We start from the raw sequence: 27,056 nt of genomic DNA, 5'->3' as shown, positions 1-27,056 counted from the left end.
TTAGCCAGGCAGATAAGAAGTACTTAATAAATGCTTGTTGAGTTGTTAACTTGGCAGAAATACCAGTTTTAACAGGATGTGAGAAGATCTGAATGATGCTTATGACATTCTGTATAAACTTCAGATTATTTTTTCATAAAATTTTAATAATGTTTGATCAGAAATCTAAAAGCATAGAATCTTAGAAACAGAAGACATCAGAATCTTCCAAATGGAAGGCTTACAGGTGCAACATCCACTCCTGCAACTTCTTTTACAGGTGACTGAGAGGCTGCAACTAGGTGGCACAGTGGATAGAATACCAGACCTGGAGACAAGTAGACCATAAGTTCAAATCCAACCTCAGAAACTTACATTTTTGAAGGAAGTCTTTTCTTCTGTGACCTTTTGGATCTCCTTTTCCATTTGGCCAATTCTGCTTTTTAAGAGATTCTTCTCCTTGTTGGCTTTTTGGACCTCTTTTGCCATTTGGGTTAGTCTATTTTTTAAAGTGTTATTTTCCTCAGTATTTCTTGGTTCTTCTTTAGCAAGGTACTGACTCGTTTTTCATGATTTTCTTGCATCACTCTCATTTCTCTTCCCAATTTTTCCTCTACTTCTCTTACGTTTTTTTCAAAATCTTTTTTGAGCTCCTCCATGGCCTGAGACCAATTCATATTTTTCTTGGAGGCTTTTGATATAAGAGCATTGACTTTGCTGTCTTCTTCTGGTTCCGTTTTGATCTTCTTTGTCACCAAAGTAAGATTCTACAGTCTGAGATGTTTGTTTTTTTTTAATGCTGTTTGCTCATCTTCCCAGACAAATACTTGACTTTTTAACTCTGTCAGGGAAGGACTCTGCTTCTAGTGGAAGTGGTTATACTGTCTCAGGCTTCAGGGGTTTTGTAGCTCTAGAATTTGTTTACAGTCATTTTACAGGTATTTGGAGGGGTTTGGGATAGATCTCAAGCAAGTCCCTGCTTTTACTCCATCATCTTGGCTCCACCCTCTCAGACACTTATTAACTTGTGATATCAGACAAGTAACCTAGTCCTGTTTGCCTCAGTATCCTCATCTGTAAAATGAGCTGGGGACAAGAAAACCCCAAATGGGATCACAAAGGGGGAGATAAGACTGAACTAGAGAGGCAGCATAGTGTGTTCAAATAACAGTGCTTGTAACTGGAAGACCTGGGTTTGAGTTCTAACTCTTACATATGGCCTCAAGAAAAGTCACAAGCAAGTCTGCTATCGGATCATAAGATGGGAAGAGAGGGAGAGAAAGAGAGAGAAGGAGAACAAGAGAATTGAGATAATAGTACATGTACATGTACATGTACTAATACCTGACTCATAGAACTATGATGAGGAAAGTATATAACTGAGACAAAATATTATTACTTTCCATGCAAAAGATGAACATTGGTATATTTAATCTCCCATTACCTTGAATTTATTGAATTTATTTCAGATAATTAATATAAATATAAGTGAATGCTCTCTTTAAACTTTATAAAATGAGAAGGGCTAAAGGGGTGTAATGGGAATGCAAATTTGGAAGATCTTCCCTGCCCCTAGGCTAAAGTGCACCTGAAGCCTGGGATGGGAGGCTTGTTTTTCAGTAGATATTTTTTGATTGGCCAGTGGGTCAATAAGGTTGTTACATTCTCTGAGCCAGGAGAAGGCTATATAAGCCCTGATGTGAGGCTTTGTTTTGGGGGCTCACTTAGAAGTGTTCTGTGATTTGATATGGATTATGGGAAGCCGTTGTCTGGAGCCCCCCGGCTTTGAAAAACCCAGATGTTGAAACCCAGATGTTGATTGGGTATGGATGTAATGGCTGGACAGTTTGGAAAGCTGTCTATTTGATCTGTTTCTGTCTTGATAATTCTGCCTGTATACTTTGAAGTTCGGGGTGCTGACCTTTTTCCCCTGAACAAGGTAAACGATATATGGTCTGACTGATTAAAGTAAGCTTGTTAACCCATTTTGAGTTGCTTTCCTTTATCAAAGCAGATCCAAGAACCTGTATTGGCAGAAAACCCTGAGGACGCTTGGGGTGCTTGCCGCTACAAGGGGTGAAGACAAAGAAAATGAAATGCAAACTTTATGGAATGTCAGGTGTAAATGAAGCATTACATAATCTGGAAGGAGGGTTGAATAATTCAACTGTATATGAAAAAGACCGGAAAGAGTATGAATTTACTCCAGAGCATAGACTACCTCAATTCCTTTATTCCTGGGTAATCATTTGCATAAGAACCCAATAGGAATCTGGGAAATGTAGCTGAATGATCACCACAGGTAATAGTGGGGTCACTCACTGAAGGAACTCAGCTTTAAACCAGGAAGAAGTATAAAACAGGAGAGAATACCTCTCCTACCACCCTTGTGGTAGGTAACAAACCTCAGAACCAAGGCCTTGAGAAAATGAAATAGAGGAGGCTTCTTTACAGTCCTAGGTCTCTGCCCTTTTTGAAAGAGCAGGAAGGAGGCAAGGCCTTCAGTCACACCTGGAAGTACTTAAAACGATATATATATATATATATAATCTGCAAGAGATAGGCTGAGGAGTGGTTATTGTAAGAGCTGAGCAGCAGCAGTAGAGAGAGCATTTCCAGCCCTGACTAGGATTTAAAGAGTGTTGGTAGAAATAATTGGCAACACAGGGGCAATGGATGAAAAGAGCAAATGAAAAGAGAAAGCAAAAGAGATACTTAAAAGAGAGAAGGGAAAGACTGTGGAGAGCCAAAATGCTTCACTGGCATCTTAGAGCAGAATGGACTAAAGTAAACTTGGACTGAAACTACTGGTTGGACTAACCTCTTCAATAACTGAGGGAAGTTCATACAATAGGTCTGTTCTTTCCCCAATTTCCCCTTCCCATGCCTGCCTAATTAAAAAAAAAAAAAACCACCACCAACATTTTAATATACTCTGATCACTTTTTCTACCTAATTGTTTCCTGTATGCTGATTTTTGTAAGAGAGAGAGAGAGAGAGAGAGAGAGAGAGAGAGAGAGAGAGAGAGAGAGACTAGGGTTGGGCTAGAAATACACAAACATCTTAAATTTAGGCCAGAAAATCAAACTTCTGTCTGAATGCTAGGGATTTTCCTAACTGGGGGCTCTAAGCTATTGTGATTTTCTTGATAACTTTTCATTTGCTATAAATTTCATTAAACAGAGAAGGCAATCACATTGAACTCTAAGTCATTTTATTACCACTAGACAAGAGGTTCCTAAATATTCCTGGTTAATATTTCATTGAGTTTTTCATAGCACGTCTCAGCCAAAAGAAGTACCTAATAATTCCATTTATTAAATAGTTAGATCCAAACTATTTATAAGTATTTGTGTCCTGACAACTTGTAGCCACTTGAAAAAATAATATACATAAATTGAAGGAAAAATTATATTTTTATTGCATCCTTAAATAACTACAATTACTTAGTAATCAAATTTGTGCATAATTTGTCAATCAGGTTGGACACCACTATCCCATTTCTTATTCCACAATGATTTTCTTCATGGTACTTGCTTTTTATCGTAGCAACCACTAAAAATACAGATTTTCAAAAATGTCACAAACAATAAAGTTCAAGAAGTTACTGATGTAGCCAAAAGCATAAATGAATAAAAACATATCTCAACATATCATCTAAAAGAATGCAGTGTAGGGCTAGATAAAAATATTTGATCTGAATTTTATTGGCTTTTAGTGTTATAAAATGACTATAATAATGCAAATTGTGTTCTCTGGGTTCTGCATTCTCTGGGTTGTGAGTTCTTTGCTATTTATTCACAAAAGTCTCCCCTGCATTCTTCATTTTAAATTATTGTGTAATAATATTATATTGCATTCACATACTGTAATTTGTTCATCCATTCACCAATTAGCAGGCATATGCTTTATTAAAATTATGGTACAATAATATTCTACTCCATTCACATATTATAATTTGTTCATCCATTCACCAATTAGTAGGTATATGCTTTATTAAAATTGTGGCATAATAATATTCTATTGCATTCATATACTATAATTTGTTCATCCGTTCACCAATTAGTAGGCATATTTTTTTTTCTCTCATACAAAAAGCAATATGAATATTTTGCAAATGGGGGGCACTTCTATCATTGACTCTCTTAGGATATAAGTCCCTTAATGGAATCTTGAGGTAAAAGTGTATAAATAGTTTAGTAAGTTTTCTTTCACAATTTTCTACCAGAAGTTTAAATGATAGAGAGCTTAAGAAAACTGCTGACATCACTATCAGCCACTCCAGGGTGAAAGCTGAGACAACCTTACAGGAGGCCCTTGGGCTCTGTGCCACTTTTAAGATTTTTTTCACAGTAGGATATCTGTCTGGGATTCAAGAGAGCTGACTGGTTCAGACAGCTTCCATTTCCTTGACTGGCTTCCCTTTTTCCATTTATCTTAACTAACTCCTGGCCAAACACCTAGTACTGAGACACGAATCTCATAAACAGATCTAAAACTTAGAATGGAAATGAAGGGGGGAGAGAGGGGGGAGGAATCCCTTCTTGATGAGAAGCTACTGAGAAAAAAAAAAAGGTAGAATGAAAGAGAGCAAAAAACTGGTGTTTACCTGGACACCAGTCATCTCAGTAACAACATAAATCTTCTAATCCCACACCTATAGAACAAAGTCCAAAACTCCCCTCCTTGGGCCCTCTCTCTACAATCTGGTTCCTACCAACCCTTTTCCAAGCCTTATCTCCCACTATTCCTGCTCATACATGTTCCAGTCAAACTGAACTGCTAGCCAAATTCCAAATCCATCACTTTTATTTCTTTCCTACCACTCCCCTTGCACTGTTTTCTAGATTTAGATTGTCTCCCCTTCCTCCAACATCTGGGGAAGACCCTCCAGGGAATGAGGATTTGTTGAGGGAAATAGGAATGGATACCCTGGAGATAATTGGATTCTGCAGGAATAGGATAGTTTTCTTCAAGTATTTGGAAGGTTGTCCTCTGGGACTGGGATTGGACTTGGTCTATCTGGTCCCAGAGAACAGAGCTAGGAAAAATGAGCAGAAGACACAGAAAATAAGCAATACAAATATGTCATCTGATCCTGACAATAACCCTAGGAATTAGGTGCTATGATTTTCCCCATTTTAGACTGTGCAGTTGAGGAAATTGAGTCAGGCAGGGGTTAAATGACTTGCCTGGTATTATACTAAGCAAATAAATATCTGAGATCACATTAGAACTAAGGTCTTCCGGATTCCAGGCTTAGCACTCTATTCATTGCACCAGCTAGTTACCTCTAAAGCAGCATATTTAATGTTTGGGCCGCCCTAATTATTAGGCGAATTGTTCTTACAATGAGCTGAAATCTGTCTTCCTGCACCTTCTACCCATGACTCCCAGTTCTTCCTTCTTTCACATGATAGCTAGCATCTTCTCAGTCTTCCTTCCTTGAGGTAAGACATCTACAATTCTTTCAACTTCCTGTGCTCATACTGCATAGTCTCTAGTCCTCTACCTTGGCCACTTTTCTCCAGATGTTCTGAAGCTTATATATGTTTTTCCAATAATGTGGTTCCCAGAACAGAACACTATATCCCAGCTGTGTTCTAATAGTGGCATATAAGAAAGGAAATATGTGCTTCCTTATTTTAGAGGCTATTTTTTTTTTTGACTAAACCTTTGATTCCCTTGTTAAGAAACCTATCAAAGCAGACAGGCAAATATTCTGCAACTTGTGGTCTCAAGAGAATTAACCTGGGGCCACTGAAAGGTTAAGTGACTTACCAGGCCCACAGAGACAGGATAAATCAGATGTACAGGGGACTAGAACCCATCACCTGGGAGTCTATCCATTCACTGAGGTCAAAGGAGGTTGTGCTTTGCCCGAGGTCATATGCTGTTTGTCCTTTGTTTTCAAAAAGGACCATGACATCAGGAAGGTGATGCTATAACTAGCAAGTAAATTGGATTTAAGTGAGGGAGGGTAGTGCAAGTCACTAGCCTCACTTTTTCCCCCAGGGCTATCTGAGTCCAGCGGCAAGATACAGATCAGGGCCACTAGAGATGGTCCCAGATGCAGTGGGAGACCTTGGCCTTTTTAAGTTAAGGTCTCTGCCAGGTCTCAGAGACAAGATTTCAACCCAAGACTCTAGAGCAGAAATGTGAAACAAAACCAAAACATAAACTGGAAAATATTTAACAAAAAAGAAAAATAGAACATAATGTTAATATGTGGTTTTTCTAAGTCAGTATGCAGCTGTAGGGATCCTCATGTGTGGCTTAGTGAATTTCTATTTGAATTTGACACCAATGCTCTAGAGCAGGGGTGGGGAACCTGTGGCCTCTAGGAGAGTTAAAAAGTCTGTTTACAAAGTTAAAGAATAAGGCCAGAGACTCTGTTCTGGAAAGGAAAATGTCTTTCCTCTTAAAGCATAGACTCTGCTGGCTCTGGGTACCCTGTTGATCTATTGACAACACTGAGGAAGATTAATTTACAGTCAGTTTCTGAGCACCTGGTCCTTGAACCAGGCCTTTAAAAAGAAAAACTACTGGAAAGACACAGGGGGTGGGGCAAACAAAAAGTCCCCTGAGGGTAAAGGAAGTGGAGAGGGTATTCACCACAGCCTCCCTCCCTCCCTTTGTCCTCAGGGACTGGTTAAGCCTCAGGGATAAGAGTGCAGGAAGTGGCAGAACAAGCCCATGGGACATCAAGCTGGCAGAGTGGTTCAGTTCCTGGATCACCTAAGAGTCAGTGCCAACAGGCAGTGAGGCACAAAACCAAGTGCCCTACTCCATGCCAGTACAATTACACAAGATCCTGCCTCTGTGGGATCCAGAAGGGCAGGGCCCCCATGGTAACTAAACTTTATCATTTCTTCTAATACCTACTACTATGCTCTGCACAGAACAGGTGTCTAGAAGATGTTTATTGAATGAATTCTTATCTGTATTTACTGTGTTTGCTCATGCTAATTAATTAACATTCTCCCCACCTAGAATGTTCTTCCCTCTTCTCTTCTCCACACCCGATTCCTCCACATTATTCAAGACATGCTGGGACCCTACTTCCCCATTCTGAACCTTGCCTGCTCATCTTAATCTAAACAACCTCTTCCTCACTCGTCAATCACTCAATTTGCATGTAAGTATAATGGAATGTGGCTTTTGCAATCAGAGGATATGGGCACAAATTTCAATCATGCTACTTACAGTCCAAGTGACCTAGGGCAAGTCCCTTCCTTACTACAGGGTTTACAGTTTTCCCATCTAGAAAAACTAGAGTAGATATTCTTATCTACTCTATAGCTTTTGGGAGGTGGGATCCAGAACTAGGGTGGGATAAAAAATTCATTACTATCTTCATTGACTCCTTAATTAAAATTTAGCATTTCCTTCAATTATGAATATCAGCAACAAACATCATACTGAGGAGTTCACAAGCTTGCCAGACTGCAAAGGTATCCACGATAAAAAAAAAAAAGGTTAAATACCCTATCATAATAATAACAACAACAACCATAATGGCTAACAAATATATATCACCTTAAGGTTTTTTAGAGCCTTATTTATATTTCATCCTCCCATTCAAACTTCACTATGCTTTTCTGTGAGGTAAGTGTAATCATTTCCCCCATTTTATAGATGAGGAAACTGAGGCTGGGAGAGGTACATACAGTTGATAAATGTCTGAGTGCTCTGTCTACTACACTACCTAGCTGTCTCTAAAGTTCTTCTAATACCACATTGATATTTTAGACTATTATCTACTTCACAGGGTTGTTGTAAAAGCATTCTGTAAACATTAAAGGACTTAAAAAATATGCATTATTATTATTACCATCAACATTATTATTAATAGATTGAGTCCCACAAAGGAAGGATCACGTCTTCTTTCTTTCTATATTTTTCCAAAAGCTGAGGAAAGGCTCTATGTATAGGACCTGTGCTTTCAATGGCATAGGGAGCTCCTGGATGAGAAAACGGCCTAGATCAATAAAGGTAGGGACCTGCTCCATGATTTATATTACAATCTCCGAGAACTGTCTAGAACACTGAAAAGTTAAGTGATTGCCCAAGGTCATATATCCAGTACATGGCAGAGGCAAGTCCATAACCCAGGTCTTCCTGATGTCAAGGCCAGCTCTCTATCCATTATTCCATACTGGCTCTCAGAGGTGCTTAATAAATGGCTGAATTAAATTGCTTATATCATCATCGTCGTTGTCATCACCATCATCATCATCATCATCACCATCATCATCATTGCTCCCACTTCTCTACCACCTCTTAAGAGTCCACAAAGCATTTTTCTGAGAATTGCTCTGTGAGGTGAGAAGGAAAAGATGGAAACAAGCATCTACTTATTATGTGTCAGGCACTGTGATAAGCACTAGGGATACAAATACAAATAAAAAAAGAGAATTCCTGCCCTCAGGGATCTTATATCCTGCTGGGGGAAGATAGCACACGGAAGAGATGAAAAAGGCAAGGAAAGAGGAGATGAAGGTATCCCATATGGAGATCCGGTTTTGAAGTCCAGAAGCCAGGGAAAAAAAGGGAAGGGAGGGGAATGGGTGCCTCTACAAAATGAAGCTTCCAGGAGAAAGTCACCAGTGGGAGAATAGAGCAGGCCTTACAGAGGCATGTTCCATATTTGTTTTGTTTTTTGTTTTTTTGGAGGGGGGAAGGTAGGGCAATTGGGATTAAGTGATTTGCCCAAGGTCACACAGCTAGTTTTGCGTGTGTGTGTGTGTGTGTGTGTGTGTGTGTGTGCATTTTAAGTGTCTGAGACTGAAGGATGTTTCATATTGAGGAGGTCAGAGGGATAGTTAGGTATTTCAAGGCAAAGGCTACCCCAGACATTGAGAGAATTTTTGGAATAAGACTGCATAGTGTGCAAGTCTGGGAGGAAAAAAACAGGGTGGGAAGTTGAAATGGTAGGTACTGCAAGTATTATCTCAATTTTCCAGATAAGAAAATTGAAGTTCAGAGAAGTATGATGATTTGCTCATAGCTACACATCTAATGACTGCGAATGCTAGACCAATACTTTCTTCACAACTCTATGGTGCCTCTTGAGATACACAGACATACACAGACACAAAGACACAGACACATACACACAACTTTAAAAATCACAACAATTAATTTTCTTTATTTTGCTACCATAGGCCACTGTGTTTTCAGTAAGGAAGCCATAGATACACAATGTGTGTGCAAACGGAGCATATTTCAGAGCTTCTAGAGCAATACTGTAATGTTTCTAGATGTCCTCTAAGAGGCAGTTAGTCATGACTCCTTCCCTAGCAGTTCAAAAATCTAGAACACTGAATAAAGTCAGCCCGGCATTATCTGATTCTCAGCTTGGTCAGGATAATCTCTTGGTTAAAAATAGCTTTATGTTCAAAGCCACACTGTAACAAATTCTCTGTCCCTAGAATAACCTGGGGTTTTAGGACTGGAAGGGTTTTTAAGTGAATTGGAGCTGCAACATCAAACAATACAGAAACCAAATGCTTCATTCCCCAGGCAACTTCATTTCTTTCTTCCTGTAGCTTAGATGTGTAACTCTTTAACACTATATGCAATGACTTGGAAAAAAAAATGTAAGGTTTAGTACTGGGTCATCAAATTAAAATTCCATTTGGCAAACTGGGCTGCATTTTAAATCCTACTGATCAAATCTTTAAAGGTTCAGCAAAATCTCTGATGAGGATTTTTCTCAGAAAGTACGTTTATAGAAATAAAGGCTACACAGCTCCTGGCGACTGCTAAGATAAATTTCAGTGGGAAAGCTAAAAGGAAAAGTTGCTTCTGTGCCCTCAAAGGACAACCCAAAGATACAACTTAGCCCCATCATCCTTTAAGCAAACATCTTTGCTACATTAAACTAGAGCCACAATTCACCTGAATTTTGGGGTTAGGAGGTGCCTCAGAGGTCAATAGGTATAGGAAAAAGAATCAATCCCCTCTTTAACATTGATCCTCTATTGCAGCACTAATCCAGCCTTTGCTTGAAGACCTCTAGAAAGCAAGAACCCACTACCTACCAAGCCAGTCCACTCTACTACTCAACAACTCTAATGGTTAAGAAATGTTTTTTAAGCCAAGCTTACATCTATCTGCCTCTGCAACTTCCATTCTTACTCCTGGATTTCCAGGGCCAAGCAGAAAGAATTTAATTCCTTTTCCATGTGTACGTCCTTAAATACTAGACAGTTATATCCCCTTCTAATTCTTCTCTGGACTAAACATTCCACTTCCTTCAGTGGATTCTTGTAATCCTAGGTTCATAGCCCTTCACTACCCTAGTATACTTCTGTAGATGCTGATGTGGCACCTGGCAGTGAACATGATGATACTCAAGATATGGCAGATTACAACAGATCTGCTCATGGCAGAATGCAACATAGAATTATCATATCCTCCACTCTGGACACCAGACTTCTCTTACTGTTCAGTTGTTTTAGCTACTCTTTGTGACCCCATTTGGGGTTTTCTTGGTAAAGATACTGGAGAGTTTTGCCATTTCCTTCTGCAGCTCATTTTACAGAAGAGGAAACTGAGGCAAACAGGGTTAAGTGACTTGCCCAGCTTCACATGGTTAAGAAGTGTCTGGGGTCAGATTTGAACTCAGGAAGATGAATCTTCCTGACTCCAGGCCTGGTACTCTCTCCATGGAGTACCAGGAGCCACCTAGGTGCCCTGTTGACCTCTCTTAATGCAGTCTAAAATCAAATTCACTTTTTGGGCTGCTCATTTTGGGTAAAACCCCCAGAAATTCTTTAAAAAATGATTCCTTAATTGCTTTCAAAAGAGCTGCCTCCAGAACATATATTTTTCTGCATATATCTGGTCTTGGGTCCAACTATTCTTAATACTTGAACTTCTTGAATGCCATTTCAATAGGCTACTGAGTACAGCTGTGGAGGATCCACTGTTAATAATGATAAATTTGTTACAGAAGTGCTAAAAAGATTTGGTTCATCTTTGTACATTCTTCTTTTTGTATTTTTGTCTTGGAATGATCTAGCATAGTCAGGTCTCAGGTTAAGCATCCTGTAGACTTTTTTATCCCCTCCTGATCTTTGCTGCTTTCTGACATATAATAGGCATAATCATCCAACCTTCTCATTCTTTATATTTATATCTCCAGTACCTAATACAGTGCCTTGCACGTGGTGAGAAATGAATAAAGGCTTGTTGATGGATTCCCCATTGGAACACTTTACAAATGATGTCTCTTCCAAAACAATGTTATCTTTGGCTGCCATGTTTTTCTACTTGGAATAGAGAAGACACTTCTTGTAGTTTGGGGGCAGCTAGGGGTGTAGTAGATAGAGCACTGGGCTAGGAATAAGGAAGACTCATTTTCATGAGTTTAAGTGCAGCTTCAGATATTTACTAGCCACGTGACCCTATGCAAGTCATCTAACCCTGTTTGTCTCAGTTTGCTCATCTGTAAAATGAGTTAGAGAAGGAAATGGCAAATCATTCCTATATCCTTGCCAAGAAAACGCCAACATGGGGTCACAAAGAACTAGACACAACTTAACAAACACAACCAGGAAATTTCTGGGTCCTTCAGCTCTCTTTGTTTTTGGCATCTGCACCATATCAGTTAAAACTCTGTAGTAAATTGTGACAATCATATTAAGTGTCTTTTTCCTTTTCTATTTCCCTTTTTTTTTGTGATATCAATAGCTTATTTGAGGATGTGTATCAATTGGTTATGGCATATGAATGTTAAAGAATACTATTTGTGCTGTAAAAGATGATGAAAGGAATACCTGGGCAGATGTCTATAAATTGATGCAAAGTAAAGTGAGCAGAACCAGGAAAACATTTTACACAGTAACAGCATATTGTAAAAACACAATCACCTGAGAAAGACTCAGTAACTTTTTTTTGACTCGGTAACTCTTAACAATACAATGATCCCTACCACAATTCCAAGAGTCATGATGTAAAACGAGTTTAAAAAAATGTTTTTAAAATATACGTCCAGACAGAGAACTTAAAATGCAGGCTGAAGCATATCTTTTTCCCTCTTCCCATCCCCCCCATCCCCTCCTCCTACAAAAACATGGCTAATATGGAAAAATATTTTTCATGACTTCATATGTGTAACAGGTATCATATTTCCCTCAATGAGTGGGGGAAGGGTGGAAAAAATTGGAACTGAAAACAAGACTGAATTGTTTAAAGTTTATTTGAATAGGTTAGGATGGATTTTCTATATTTAGTGATGATTCTGATTTCTGCTCGAAGGCAGGAGGTTTTTAACCTGGGGTCTGTGAATTTATTTTTAATTTTTGGTAACTCTTTCAAAATTAATATTTTCCTTTGTAATTATATGCATCTTCTTTTATTTAAAAACAATTCTGAGGAAGAGTTCACAAGGTTCAGGGGCCCAAAGGATTATGTAGAAAAGAAAAATAAAGGTTGGGAACCCCTGGCTCTAAAGAAAAATCCTACTACATTATTCCATCCAATATTTGGTACGGATGGGATGATAACAGAAGACAAGAAAACCGGCTGAACTGCTTCGGTTTTCTCTGCAAAGGAAATATATGATACTCTAGAGAATAACATAAGTTTCTTGAGGTACATACAGCCACAGCAATGGCTAGTATTTGCAGAATTAAGAAAAAGCACCAGGACTTCCTGTTTAAGATAATGACATGAAAGGTAGTAGATAAGTCCAGATCTCCTGAATAAACTACAGCAAATACCTGAAAAGGACCCCAGAACAAGGAACATTTATTTAGTCAACATAAAAATGTGAAATGTGTAGTACATAAGGAGAGGATCTCTGATTTGGAGGTCAGTCTACCCTGTATCTAAACAGGAATTCATCCCTAAAAATATCCCCAACAAGTAGTCATGCAGTTATTGCTTAAAGAGTTCCAGCAAAGGAGAACTTGCTTCCTCAAGAGATAATTCCACCTTTGTACAGATCTAATTGTTAGTGAGTTTCCTTATATTGAGTCAAAATTTGCCTTTCTGCAATTTCCACCCATTGCTTCTTGTTCATCTTCTGAGGACAAGAAGAAGAAATCAAACCCCTCTTCCACATGTCAGTCCTATAGTTTCAACCTCCATAGCTTTACTGAGCTGCTTCTGTGACACTCCTGGCAGGTGCTAAGCCCTGATTTGACAAACATCAACCCAATATGTGATCTGTCTTCCCCTTTAATCCAAGTGGTTAGTCTAAATATACAGGGTTGTGGGGGGAAGGCGGAGTGTGGTTTGCCTTGATAAGGTATAGCCAAATGAGAAGAACATCACTGATTCCTGGCTAGAAGGAGGTATTTATTATTCATGTGGACTGGAGTGGACCCTACTTAGGGTTAAATACTGATATGATCCTAGCCCCTATGATGAAGAATCTTTGATTTTTAACCTACTGAGGACTTTGAATGACTGCTGGGCTATAGGAAGTATCAAAGAAAGGCATAGCAGGGACCAGGAAGGATGATTTTTTCTTTTGGTTGAATAGCCCAAACTAAAAGGTCTTTGCATAAGGCATTGTTTGGGGATTGTCAAAAGTATTTTTTGTTAACTTCCTACTTCACAGACTTGTGCTGAGAATTAGATAAAACAATATATGTAAAATGCTTTGGATAATATAATATAAAATTATATATATTAATTTCAGTAATTATTACAAATAAGTATTATTCAAAACAAGAAAGTTATATAAAGAAAAGAAACAGAGTAAGCTCCTTTATCCAATCCAAAACTACATAAAGAAGACAATAAAAAGCCAGGAGAGGCATACTGAGGAACCAGAGAAGCCTGTGTGCTGTTAGGTAACAGCAAAAGCCAGCAGAAGCAGGCAGAAGAATCATACCAGTGAAACCAGCATACACAGATAAATAGGCTGAAAGCCAACAGTGATGGGGAAAGAAGTTGTTTCAAGGAAACCAGCATGAACTCCTATAAAGGAACCTGAAACCAAACAACAAACTGAAAAGAGAAGGGAGCAATATAATAAGTCAGTGTGTGCTTTAATGATCAGGAACATAAAACCAGATCTTGGCACTGATTTGTCAGGAGAGAATCAGGGGATTATAACAGTGAAGTTATAAGTGAAATTAGAGTTCAGGAGGAAAAAAAAATGAAAGGAGAATGAATAGCTTAGAAAAGAAGATGGAAAACTTGTATTCAAGTAGTGAATGAACTACATGAAAAAGAAAATCGACTGAACATAACTCAGTGATTTACTAAAACAATGTGAAATATTGGGGCAAAATCCAAACATTGAAAAGGTAGGAGAATATATAAAGTTTCTAATTTAAAAATCAACTGACTTGGGACACAGATTAAGGAAGATAATTTCAAAATCAAATTTCCTGAAAATCACAATCATCCAAAAACTTGGATATCATATTTCAATATATCAAAGTAACGTAGCTCTAAATCCACTGACCATCTGTCAAAAGAAACCTCAACTTAAAAACACCTAGGAATGTCATAGACAAAATCTCTAATTTCCAACTTAAAGAAAAAATACTGCATATGTCTAAAAAGAGTATAAGTATTAAGGAACTAGATACTTGAGCACATTCTAATTTCCTTGTACTTTTGCTTTTTTAGTCTGGCTACTTAAAGGCACTAAAGATAAAGAAAAAATATCATCACTTAATATATATGCACCAAATGTTCTGCAATCTAAGTATAAGAAGGAAAATTTTATTGAATTAAAGGGAGAAATAGATAATAAAAGAACCCAAATAAATTTTGTAAAAAGCTAGATATGAGAATCTCAATTGCTGAATGGAAACAGAATGAAATATACATATTTTTCAGCTATGCATGACGTTTATAAAAACTGAACAAATGTAGGACACAAAAACTTAAATATACTAAAGGAGAAATGTTAAGCATCCTTTGTTAACTATAGTGCAATAAAAATTATAATTTATAAAGACTTTTGAAGAAAGCATTCAAACTTAAAGACCAAAGAATTTAATCCTAAAGAACTGGTGGGTAAAACATGTTGAAGAAACAATAATATATAATTGCATTTGAAGAAATAAAACACTGAGATAACATATCAAAACTACTGGGATGTAACCAAAGCAATCATTAGCGGAAAAATTATCTCTTTAAACACTTTCATTAACAAAAGAGAAAGAACAAATCAATGAACTGGGTGTTTAAGTTAAAAAAAATTCATTGAAAAGCAACCAGTAAAAAGCCTCAGCAAAACACAAAGAAGAGACTGATGGATGGATGGAATTTAAACATTCTTTTCTTTTTCAATGTTGATTTCCAGATTCTTTCCCTCCTGCCCAATTTTCCTTTATAATTTCTTGAAATATGATGTCTAAGGTGTGGCTAGGTGGCACAGTGAATAGAGCACCGGCCCTGGAGTCAGGAGAACATGGGTTTGGATCTGGCCTCAGACACCTAACACACACACACAAAAAAAACCTAGCTGTGTGACCTTGGGCAAGTCACTTAACCCCAAGTGCCACCACCCCCCCCAAAAAAAGAAAAGAAATATGATGTCTAGGTTCTTTTTTTGATCATGCCTTTCAGGTATCCCAATAATTCTTAAATTATCTATCCTCTATCTGTTTTTCCAATGCAATGTTTTATATTTTCTTCTGTTTTTTTTTTCCATTCTTTTGCTTTGTTTGGTTATTTCTTGAAGTCTTGTGGAGTCAGTAGTTTCTACTTGCCCAATTCTAATTTTTAACAACTTAATTTCTTCAGCTACCTTTTGTACCTCTTTTCCCATTTGATCAATTTTGCTTTTTTTTTGAAGTTCTTTTCTTCAGTGAATTTTTGTGCTTCTTTTCACCATTAGACTAATTCTGTTTTTTAAAGGTTTTATTCCCTTCAGTAATTATATGCCTATTTTATCAAGCTGTTCATCTCTTTTCATAATTTTCTTGCATCACTCTCATTTCTTTCCCAAATTTTCCTCTACCACTCTTATCTTTTTCTTTAACTCTTCCAGGAAGAGCTGGCTTTAGGTTCAATGAACATTTTTATTTGAGTTTTTACATTGTTGTCTTCTAAATTTATGTTTTTGTCTTCCTTGCCATTCTAATAGGTTTTTATGGTTAAGTTCTTTTTTTGTTGTTTCCTCATTTTCCCAGTCTATCTATTCACTTTAATTAAGTGCTCATGGTTGGACCAATGTCCATGGAAGATTACACTAAGGTTAATTATAGAAGATAAATATAAAATACTGGCATAGAACTGTTAAAAAAATATTCACAATGTAAAAATCAGAATGAGCTGAGACTGGTAGTGAGGAAAGCTAAGGACAACAAAAAGGATCTTTTTCAGCAATATTGGGAGATAAAGGAGGATCAAAGAAATAATAAGTGCTTTGCTTGGGATGGATGGGATGATGATAACTGACAACAGAGAAAAGGCTCAACTCTTTTTTTTTTCTGTGTTCTCTGAACAGGAAAATGACTTTTACACAGGAAACAACAAAATAACAATGAGTGAGAATTAGTACCCAAGAGAAAGAGATAGTAAAAGAGCACCTAGTTACTATGGATAAAATCAAATCACTTGAGATTAGATGAATTATATCTTCAGATCCTGAGAGAATTGGCAGGATGGACTGCTTAGCCATCTGTAATGGCAAGCAAAGAAGTAGTTAATACCTTGTTTCAGCTATTTAATTATTCAACACCTTGTTTCAGTTCAAGTTTCTTTTAAGCCTTGCCCTTGATTATATCAAGTTTTTTGTTAAGAAACACAATTTGTGAGCCCCTGTTGCTGATGAATCAGGAAGGGGTGGAACAGGGAGGAGCTTAATGACCATATATATAAGGAGAAGCCCAGACTGGGAAAGAGCAGAACTGGGAGAGCACTTGTGGTGGCAGATTTTGTCTCTTCTGTGTTGAATTTTGTTCGTGATGTATGTTGAGTTCTCAGACTTTGTTGGTGGGTCTGTGTTGATTTCACAGACAGAAAATGAATTGATGATGGTTCTGGCAATGTGTTGAATGTTATTGTGGCTCTTTTAAGCTTTGTCTTCCCAGAAACAAAAACTGTGGAGGACTTGAGGTGGAGTGGACACTGTGAGCTTCACTATGGAAAGGGAACTGGATGAAGAACTGGACGAGGAACTGGACGAGGAACTGGACAAGGAACTGGACAAGGAACTGGATGGACGAGGAGCTCAGAGCTGCCTGCCTTTGAATCCAGGTGACAGTTGGGTAGATTCATGCAGGAGCTGGGACTATAGAAGAAGAACCATGGAATCTGAGAGCCAGCCTTGAGTCAAGATTAAAAGACCTCTTCTTGGGTACCTAATGCTGACTGAGAAGATTATGATTTATTGTGACCTAGGGATGGAGAACTTTGACCTTTTTACTTTGTGTCCCTTAAGGAGGCCTGCTTCTTAAGGATGATTTACTAAATGATAATTTTTGCTTAAAACTATGTGGCCACTTTAGTGATAACTTGTTATGTCATAACATTGTGAATGCTGTCCTTTGGTTTCTGCCAATGTTTTGTGTTAGTTTATTACTGAATAAATAGAGAGTTCACTATAGTATGTAATCAGAACCTTGAAGCTGTTCACAGCAGCAGTCCTCTGGAAAGCTGCTTGTGCTTGGCTTGACACTATTTTAATAATATTTGAAAGATAATGGAAAATGGTAGAGGCCTCATGAGATTGGAAAAGGGCAAGTGTCCCAATTTAAAAAAAGGAAAAAGAGAAGAGCTGCAAACTATAGGCTGTGAGATTTACTCCACTATCTGGAGCAATTCTAGCACAGATCATTAAAGAAATAACTGATGAAGATCTAAAAAGATAAGTAATGATTATAAAGACATAGTAGCTCCATCAGGGCCAGGTCATGCCAGACTAACCTCATTTCCTTTGTTGACAGGATTACTGAACTAGTAGATAAGAGGAAAGCTAGAGATGTAGTTTATTAAGGTTTTAATAAAGCTTTGAGAAAATATTAGATGCTTTTCTTGTGGGGAAAAGAGAGGGAGAAAGAGAGAGAGAGAGAGAGATTGATCTTTATTAGAAGACTCAAAATAGACTCAAAATGGGTTGGCTGGCCAGAGTCCAAGAGCAGGAGGTCAACAGTGAAGTAACTTGGGTCTGTTAGGACCAATATCTACCAAGGTCCCTGTCCTCCCCAATCCTACAACAAATTCCACTAGATTTTCTCAAAAGATGACAAAGCTAGAACTTAACTGGTCTGGAGATGGGGCAAGGCTCAAGCTGTGTCACCCTTAATGCAGCTTCCTGGTAGCCTCTGACTGTACTGATGTGGTTTCCTGGTCACCTACAGTCATAAATAGGCCCACCCACATGGAATGCCTTTTAAATTTGATGGATATCCTAAGACCACATGAGTCACTATGCTCTATCCTAAAGACTAGACAAGGTTACACATGATGAAGGGAGACAGGTCTACTGAAGCTAAGTGCTAATGGCCTTCTCACCCTGGAACATCACTCTGCTCTATAAGCAGAGTTCTCCAATTAGTGAGTTCTTCCAGGGATCTCCATTTTGGGGAGGGGCCCAGGGCAGTCATTCTTCATTTCCCTCTCAACCCTGCTTTCAATTCTCTGCATTTTAACATCATGCCTTCAGTTGCCATCTCACCCTGGGACTTCCCTCAATGCCTGGAGCCTTCTCACCTGAAACAGCCTTCTTGTCTCAATGGCAAGTTCCTCCAAGAGCCACCTGTTTTGACAAGGGGCCCAGGCTCTGCTTCTGATCTGCTTCTGGTCGACACCCACCCCTCACCCCCTTCCACTTTTTAGCTCCTTTTTGTGTGTTGTCTTTCCCCATTAGAGTATAAGCTTCTTCAAGGCAGGAACTATTTTCCTTTTTATTTTCTTGTATTTGTATTCCCCACATTTAACACAGTTTCTGGCACACAGTAAACACATAATAAATGTTTACTGCCTTGCCTTTTGCCTACTGTATGTATCCTTACTGAATATCTTTGCCAGGTTAAGTTTAAATACACCTTTTGCTAGCTGTTCAATGATGCTTTTTGCCTCAATTTTCTGAACTGCAAAATGCACTGGAGAAGAAAGTGGCAAACCACTCCAGCATCTCCCTAGAAAACCCCAATGGGGTCATGAAGAGTTGGACATAACTGAAAAAAAAAAGAACAAAAAAATGTTCTAGGAATAGGTAGTTGATATTCTCACTGTACTCTATCCTTGTCAGACTATTTCTGTAGTACTATCTTCAGCTCTGAGTCCCACAGTATAAAAAACAACACTGAAGGTGACCAGGGCACTGAGGGGCCACAAGTCTGTGTCATGCAACAATTGTTTGAAAGAAATGCACATGTTTAGCCTGGAGAACGGAAGAGTCAAGGAGGACATGATAGCTTTCTGTAAGCATCTGAAGCCTCATGTAGAAGAGGAACCAGTGCCTCTGTGATTCTGACTTGTTCTGTTTGGATCCAGAAAGCAGAGCCAGGAGCAACAGAAAGAAGCTGCAAAAAGGTCAGCTTAGGCTCTAGGTCAAGAAAACTAGCCATTTAGAAGGGAAATGGCCTGTCTTGAGAAGCAATAGGTTCTCTCACTTTGAGGATATCCAGTCACAGGCCAGGTTCCCATAGTGGATGATATTGCTCTCCTGGGGGGAGCTAGAATGATCCAGGGGGATAGTAGTAACCTCGGGTCTACTAGGAGGTGTTGAATAAAAATAAGAGGGTGGTGGAAACATAAGGAAAGAAGAAAAGAAAATTTTAAAAACCATTCCTATATGTTTCATCTGTTGTGTAACAGTTAAAGTCAAAGTGATTATGTTATTTTTTAAATAAACACGCGAAATGCAAGTTATAAGTAAACAAGGGTCAAGTCAGCCATTAGGTCTTAACAAGCAAGTGTCGGCAGGTGAATGTGACCTGTAGCCCAATGTAGGGAAGTCCAGCATGCATAGGTAGTAATATGTATATAACGACTTGTTTATAATACAATGCTATATGGTTACATGACATAATATTAAGTCATCAAAATTTCAATTCAGGGAAAAAAACACAAATTTACAATAAATTATTAAATTTAAGATGCATCATTAAAAATATTTTATATATTTTTAAATGATACAAATTAAATAAAAAACATTAAAGGATTAAAGAAAAATTTCCAGGAGGGCATAAAGCAATTTTTTTTTAAAGGGGCTTGTAAACCAAATAAATTTGACAACTTCTGGCAAAAGACAACCACTGATTTAGAATAGCAAGCATTCCTTTTTATTTACGGGTTGAGCTATATGGTCACCAAGGTCCCTCTCAACTTTCCAATTTTGTGATGTTATATTTAAAATATACAAAAATTAAACATACCCCACAGGCTGCACATAGTAGAGATGTACAATTTGAAATGCAGTTTTCTTTTTCTGTTCATAATAATAAAAAGGAAGATTTTTAAAAGGGAAAAAAATGCCTAGTGAAGCAGAGCAGGAGGGGCTTATTGAATCATCAGACCCTTAAGAGGTACTTCCATCCTTACTGATCACTCTTCCTTAGATCATTTTCCTCCCTATTGGCCCTAACATCAACCCGGAGCTTTTGAAAATATCTCAAGTCCTCAATGGCATTTAACCTACTTGGCACTTCTTCCCAAATAAAAAACATTTTAGTCCTCAATCAGGGCAAAAGTGAAAGCAAATAACCTATTAAGTAAAGATCCCTCATTTCTAAAATTGAAAGGGGGGTAAGGTAAAGGGGGAGGGAAGGGGCATTTATATAATCCCTATTACATGTCAGCCATTGTGCTAAGTACTTTAAGAATATCTCCTTTGATAATATGATGAGGTAGTTGGACTAAATGATTAAGCATTCTATTCAATTGTATTCAATATTCTAGCATCAACCAAATAATTTCCTTTCTCTAGCCTTTGTTCCTCATCTGTATATTGAGGATAAAACTTGTTAACAATATTTGTAACAATAGCACTATTATGAGGAAGGTACTTCTGAAACTTTAAACCATCTCCTTTCCAGGTGACTAGGTGGCACAATAAATAGAACACTGGCCTTGGAGTCAGGAGGACCTGAGTTCAAATCCAACCTCAGATACATAACACTTACTAGTTTTATGACCTTGGACAAGTCACTTAACCGAAACTGCCCTGTCTTCCCCCCTCCAAAAAAACCCAAAACATCTCCTTTGGCAAGCCTTTCTTGATCCTATTAGTGACTTTCTCACCTCAGACAACTTGAGGTGGGATTGAGTGGGGGGAGGAGGGAGTAGAGATAAACATTTAAATAGCACCTACTAAATTGTGCTAAACTCTTTACAAATATTATCTCTTTTGATCCTTACAACAACCCAGAGCAATGGTAAGTGCTGCTATTAGCCACATTTTACCGTGGAGGACACTGAGGCAGACCCCTTAAGTGACTTCCCCTGGGTCATATAGTTAGAAAATGTCTAAGGTTTTTCTGATTCTAGGCCCAGCACTCTATCCAATATGCCTCTAGTCCTTTGTTGCCACCTTATGGGATGATTATGTAATATTGGGCCCTGTATCGATTTGCATTGGTAGCTCTACCAGACTGCTAGACTAAGTAAGATCTATGAATGAAGGGAGAATCTGAAGGCTCAAACATCTGTTGACTGAGAAACAAACCAGCCTTGCTTTTCAAATTATTTTTTCCAGGAGTGTTCATCAGCAAATTTTCTGTTTTCTTTCTCTGATAGAAAATTTTAAAAAGGTGAAATAAGCCCATTTAGGAAGGAATTTCTAAAATCACATTTTTTTGGCTTTATCTCCATTTCACACAAGCTACCCCTGTGTGGAAACATTTACACTGGATAAATCATGCTGTTTCCATGAGAACCAAACTTCAATTTTTTAATAATGCAATCACCAAGAAGACAATGACTTTATTTATTTTCTGCTACTCCCTTCCCCCACCCCTAGAAAAGCACATTCATAGAGACCTCCTTGAATTTCCCAAGATTTCTTAATCAGAATGACTTTACAAGGTTCAAATGCATTAGCCAGAAGTGAAGGCCACAACTTGCATGAGCTAATCCAGAGAGAAATAAACCAGACCTAGGAGAACACTTTATACAGTGACTAGCACACTGTTAAAACAAATGTCTCTGAAAACTTAAGAATCTTCTGCTCAATGCAGCACCCAACAACGATTCCAGAGGACTGAAGATAAAAGAAACCTATTTCCTATCTCTTGGTGGGCTAGAGCTGAAGAATAAGGCATATGTTTTCAGACTTGGCTGATGTGTGGATTTATTTTGCCTTACTATGTGTATTAATTACTAGTGAAAGGTGGGATTTTTTGCAGAGAGCAGGTGGGGGAGAGAATTGAAGTCATGGTAATAAGGCAGGAAAAAATAATAATAGTGGCATAAATAGAGGGGAGGGGAGGGAGAGAGAAGGGAAAGGGAAGGGGTAAGAGAAGGAAAGGAGTAAGGAATTGGAATGGGGGAGAGGAGAAGGGGAGGAGAGAGAGGGGCAGGGACAGAAGGAGGGGAAAGGGAAAGAGGAGAAAGAGTAAGGGAAGAAGTAAGGCAAGAGGAGGGGAAGAGAACACTTATTGTACATGTACTAAGTACTAGGCACTGTGGCAAGTGCTTTACAAATATCTCCTTTGACTTCACAAGAACCTTGGGAGTTGGGTGCTATTATTATGTCCATTTTACAACTGTGTAAAGTGAGGCAGCCAGGGGTTTAGTGACAAGGAAGTGTTTTCAACTGGATTAGAATTCAGGTCTTTCTGACTCTAGTCCTGGTGCCTCTATCCACTATGCCATCTAGATGCTTCCAAGATAAGGAAACTGAGGACCAAAGAGAGGTTAAATGATCCAACCAAGGTCACTTGGGCAGTAAGTAGCACAGCCATACTCTTTCAACTACAAAAGCCCAAAGCTCTTTTACAATTAAAGCAACCCAGCCAAGAGTTAAACCAACATAGTCAAACCAAAAGACAGTTAATTCTGTTCAACTCTTCATGGTTCTGAGGAAGTTGGAGGCCTGTCAACATCTCTGTGATTTTATACTATCATCTTATCAAAAGGTCGGCAATATTGGTCCCCTCAGCTTCCTTAAACAGCTCTGTAAAAAAAAAAAATCAAACCAGCAGGGACATTATCTGCCGAAGAGACGGAGGGGTGTGTTTCTCAGACAATACCAGCTATGTATAGGCTGCTAACGTCAACATCAAATGTCAATCATTATCCTTCCATTTATTAAATGTGAGAGTTGGATTATAGCCCTCTCCCATCTATTCCCCACCAATCATGAACTCCACCCCCTACCACACACACATATACACAGGACTTTCTCCAGAATCGATCTGTATCTTGTAATCTCTGATGTTCCGAGCTAGTGTGCCCTGTGCCAGTGTGAGGACAACAGCAAGCAAAGAACATATCAAGTTAATTCCAATCAAGGTCATAAATTACACTGTGACTTTGCCCTGAGCATCTGACCTCACATACATGCAAAATACTCAGAAATGGGCCACACAAATCCCAGCCCCAAAAGATAGAGGCGGACACCATTATAACAAAAATCAGTCTGCTGTTTCAGAGAACATTGAGTGCGCACATCGTTGTCCTGTATTATCACAGATTTTTTTTAAAAAGTTCTAAGTGGGTTAGGTTAAATGATACTACCTAGGCAATGTAGCAAGTAAACTGTGGACTTTCAAACAAGAATTATTTGGATTGGTATTCCTGTTTCTGTAACTCCCACCCATACTGACTGATTAGGAATTCCACTCCAAGAGCTGGTGCCTTTGATAGGTGACCTGTCATACTTGTCATAGATTGGGAAACTATTCAGCTTTGTCATAGGTTGTTATGTACCAGCAGAGCACGAGGAAACTACTGGACTTGGCCAACTGTATCAAGACATATGGATTAAACTCATGTTTAGTAAATGATTGAAGGAGAGGGAGGCCAATCAGGGAGACAGGAGCAGGTCAGGCTCTTTTGCTCTAAGACTTAAAATTAGAAGGGATCTTAGGGACCATCCAGTCCATTACCTTCATTTTACTGATGAAGAAACTGAGATCCAGACAAGTGAAATAACTTACCCAAAGTCATACTGCAAGTTACCTAGGTCTTTCAAGAGAATTCTGGGCAGAAAAGACATGGGTATCCCCTTGCCAGTCAAAGAAGAGAACACAGAAGGGATGCATTCATAAAATGCCTAAGTCATTACCCCAAAACATGTAGGTAATCAATTAGTATTTATTAAGCAATCATTATGTGCCTAGCACTGACTAATTAAGAAACACAAACAGGTATTCATCTACTGACAACACAATCTGAATACCTTTATTTCTACTTGAAAAATCTAAAATATTGGGAGAAAAAGCCCATTTCTGAGTGGGGAAAAAAAAGCCTGGATGCTCTTGATGCCCATTTCAGCTCTAATAGTCTGTTTTCACATTCAGCATTTTAAGGTCATCACTAGTCTAATTAATGCCTTCTAATAACATCAGAAAGAGCAATGCCAGTATTGCCTCAGGCATGAGGATGGATCAGAGACTTATAACTAGAAGAGTCCCCAGTATCACCTAGTTCAATTACCTTATTTTTACAGATGAAGAAAGTGCAATCCAGGGAGATTAAGTGAATTCATAGGAATAACCAGCATGTAGATAATGCTTTGAAGTGCTTTATGTGTCTTATTTGCCTGAATTGCCCAAAGTTACTGCAAGCAGTAAACTGGATTCAAATCCTGTTCTTTCTTGAGATTCCAAATCCAGTGCTCTTCCCAGGGGGCCAATGCCTTCCCAGGTTGAAGGAAATGTGGGTCTTAATATTATTTTAGTATCTGCAGCCTAATAGGGTTGTAAGAACAACCCTAGATTTGGAGTCATATGACCTGAGTTTCAAATGCTTGCTCAGCTACCTGTGTAAGGGCAAATAATTTAACCTCCCTAGGCTAATTCTTCCTTGTCTATAAAATGAGTGGGTTGACCCAGATCATTCTTAAGGTCCCTACCAGCTCCAGCTCCTAAGAACTATCTTCCTTTTATGTTTATCACGATGGGGAAGATTAGGCTAGGAGAGCAAATACAATTTCCATCTTTCCAAGAGGAAGGCTAAGGGCCCCCCCCCACCCCTTCCCCCATCCAAGTTACCTCAGAAAACATAGTCCTTGCTCAACCTATCAGGGGAATGAATAAACAAAACTTCTGAGGAACATTCTAACAGTGTGTAATGTTTAAACTTTACTGCACAGGTCCTCCCCAGCAAACAAACAAGCCTGCCCTCTGGCAATAAAGTCAAATCACCTGCTTGAGAGAGCTGCATTTCTCTGGCCCAGTCTCCCATCCAGCTTTATTATAGGGAACATGGGTGCACCTTCCCCCCACCCCCATTTAGAAACTGAGGTTTCTCTTTCAATTACTAATTTCCATAACTGAGTCTCAAAGAAAAGATGGTTTGGGAAAATTTCACCTGTGACTGAAACTTCCCCCCCTCTCCCCAGCCCCTTCTCATTTTACCTTGCTATATAACCTTGTGAAAGTCATTTCCTTTTTTTAGTTCTTTTTTCTCCCTGGTAAAGTGAGGGGGCTGCACTCTCTTCCAGCTCCAACATTGTATGTTCTTCATTCCAGTAGTCTACATCCTAGGGTCTCTTCCAGTCCTAATAGTGTATAGTTTATGATTCTAATAGTTATTCTCCCTCTGATAACTCTATGATTCTAAAAGGCCTTCCAAGCTTTTATATTCCATGTCTCTATCTAGCTCATTTTATCCTCACATTTACCTGTGAGGTTAAGTGAGATTAGTATTTTTCCCAGTTTACCTATGGTGAAACTGAAACATAAAAATTAAATCAGACTGGTTTGGAATTGTCTCTGGACTTTTTTTTAACTCTTTATGATATGCTAGGATCAAGGGCAGGAGTGGGTCTCTCCCTAAATGAAGAGCCCTGATGTAAGGAGAGCTCTGGCTACTCCCTCACAGCAGGATCGCCAATAAAGAAGCCCATATGGTATTATTCCTTCAGGAATGTGGTCTTGGGGGGAAGCGGAAGTACCTCTGCCTGACACCACAGTAACGAATTCAGTAACTTTGCCTGCTCCCTCACACATCTGTCTGACTTTTCACTCATTCCCATTACCCATCACTTAAAAGAAAAAGTTCCTATTGTATCTATATATTTATGTTTATATACACAGTCTTAAAAAAAAAATTCCTGGCGGATTCAAGAATCTTGTGAAGTATCTGAAACCAGGGGTAGAACCTCAGGCAATGGTAACAACACTTGGTTTACTGAATTCACGTCTCCATTCTACCTACGACCTTCCAGACCAAATAAATTCAACTTCTCCAAACTTTGTGGCAAAAAGGAAGCCACCTGCCTTTTGCTGCTTGCGTGCAAATCTTTACACCAAAAGTTCCGAAAGAGTGAATTCAGTGCACACCTTTGCCCTCTCTTCTCACACCTGCACTAATCCCAAGTTCCTGGAGATCCCTGGGCTGTCCCCAAACCCTCATAGACTTCCTTCCCCAAATCAGACAAGGGTATAATTATGGGGCTGAGAGGTTGGGATGAATGGTCTCCAAAACCCTGACCCAAACAGCAAAGGGAATAGGAAATGGGCAGTTGAATCAGAGTTCTCGAACCCTTTAAAGAGCCATCAATCTAACCCATTCTTAACGAAAGAATGATTTATTTATTTATTTTACCTTGAAGGTTTTGAACTCGGATGTCGCTAATCTGCCCGATGAGCTCTTCCCGTTGAAACCAGTCCCACTCGTGCCCGGCCATGAAGGGGGGTGGGGTGGGGGAATGAGGGGGGAGAGGAAAGCCGAAGCCAGGAGCGGAGGAGCAAATCAGCTGTAGCAACAGCAGTAGTGGCAGAGAACAGCTGCGGTGGCGGAGCGGGGGGGGGGGGGGGGGGGAGACTAAGGGGAGGAGGATTAGGAGGAGGGGCCAAAAAAAAAGAGCTCTGCAGCAGCCCCCGCTGGAGCACAGCTGGAGAGCACCACAGACAGGTCTTCCACTACAGCTGGAGAAGTGGGATAGTGGGAGATGGAAGGAGGCCTGTTAAGAGAAGCGGCCTCGCCTGGCTACCAGGTCTACCGCCCGAGGAGGGCAGTCAGCTACCCCAGCGTCTCTC

The 27,056-nt window shown here is 39.0% G+C and overlaps 1 protein-coding gene and 1 long non-coding RNA gene across 6 annotated transcripts in view; one reads left to right on the top strand and one right to left on the bottom strand.

Annotated features, from left to right (window-relative positions):
• CLMN (calmin) overlaps nucleotides 1-27,056 on the bottom strand; it is a 163,227-nt gene that overhangs the window by 135,642 nt on the left and 529 nt on the right. For 4 of the 5 annotated variants that reach the window (XM_069104249.1, XM_069104250.1, XM_069104252.1 and 1 more), the window contains exon 1: nucleotides 26,623-26,807. The exons of the other annotated variant lie outside the window; for it this stretch is intronic. In XM_069104249.1, coding sequence (XP_068960350.1) covers nucleotides 26,623-26,704 — 82 coding nt within the window. In that variant the 5' untranslated portion in view covers nucleotides 26,705-26,807. Of the gene's footprint in view, nucleotides 1-26,622; nucleotides 26,808-27,056 lie in introns of those variants that run through there. 5 annotated transcript variants of the gene reach the window in all.
• Nucleotides 15,368-17,509, top strand: LOC138174093 (uncharacterized). The gene is made up of 2 exons (XR_011171615.1): nucleotides 15,368-16,870; nucleotides 16,981-17,509. It is a non-coding gene; the product is annotated as an uncharacterized lncRNA (long non-coding RNA).

The sequence above is a fragment of the Petaurus breviceps genome, unplaced genomic scaffold (genome assembly GCF_028583685.1).
Source record: "Petaurus breviceps papuanus isolate PSGF00001 unplaced genomic scaffold, PetGlider_PUasm1.0 685, whole genome shotgun sequence".
Lineage (NCBI taxonomy): Eukaryota > Metazoa > Chordata > Mammalia > Diprotodontia > Petauridae > Petaurus > Petaurus breviceps.
The sequence above is the reverse complement of the archived record's forward strand: the minus strand, read 5'-3'. Positions and strand labels throughout refer to the sequence as shown.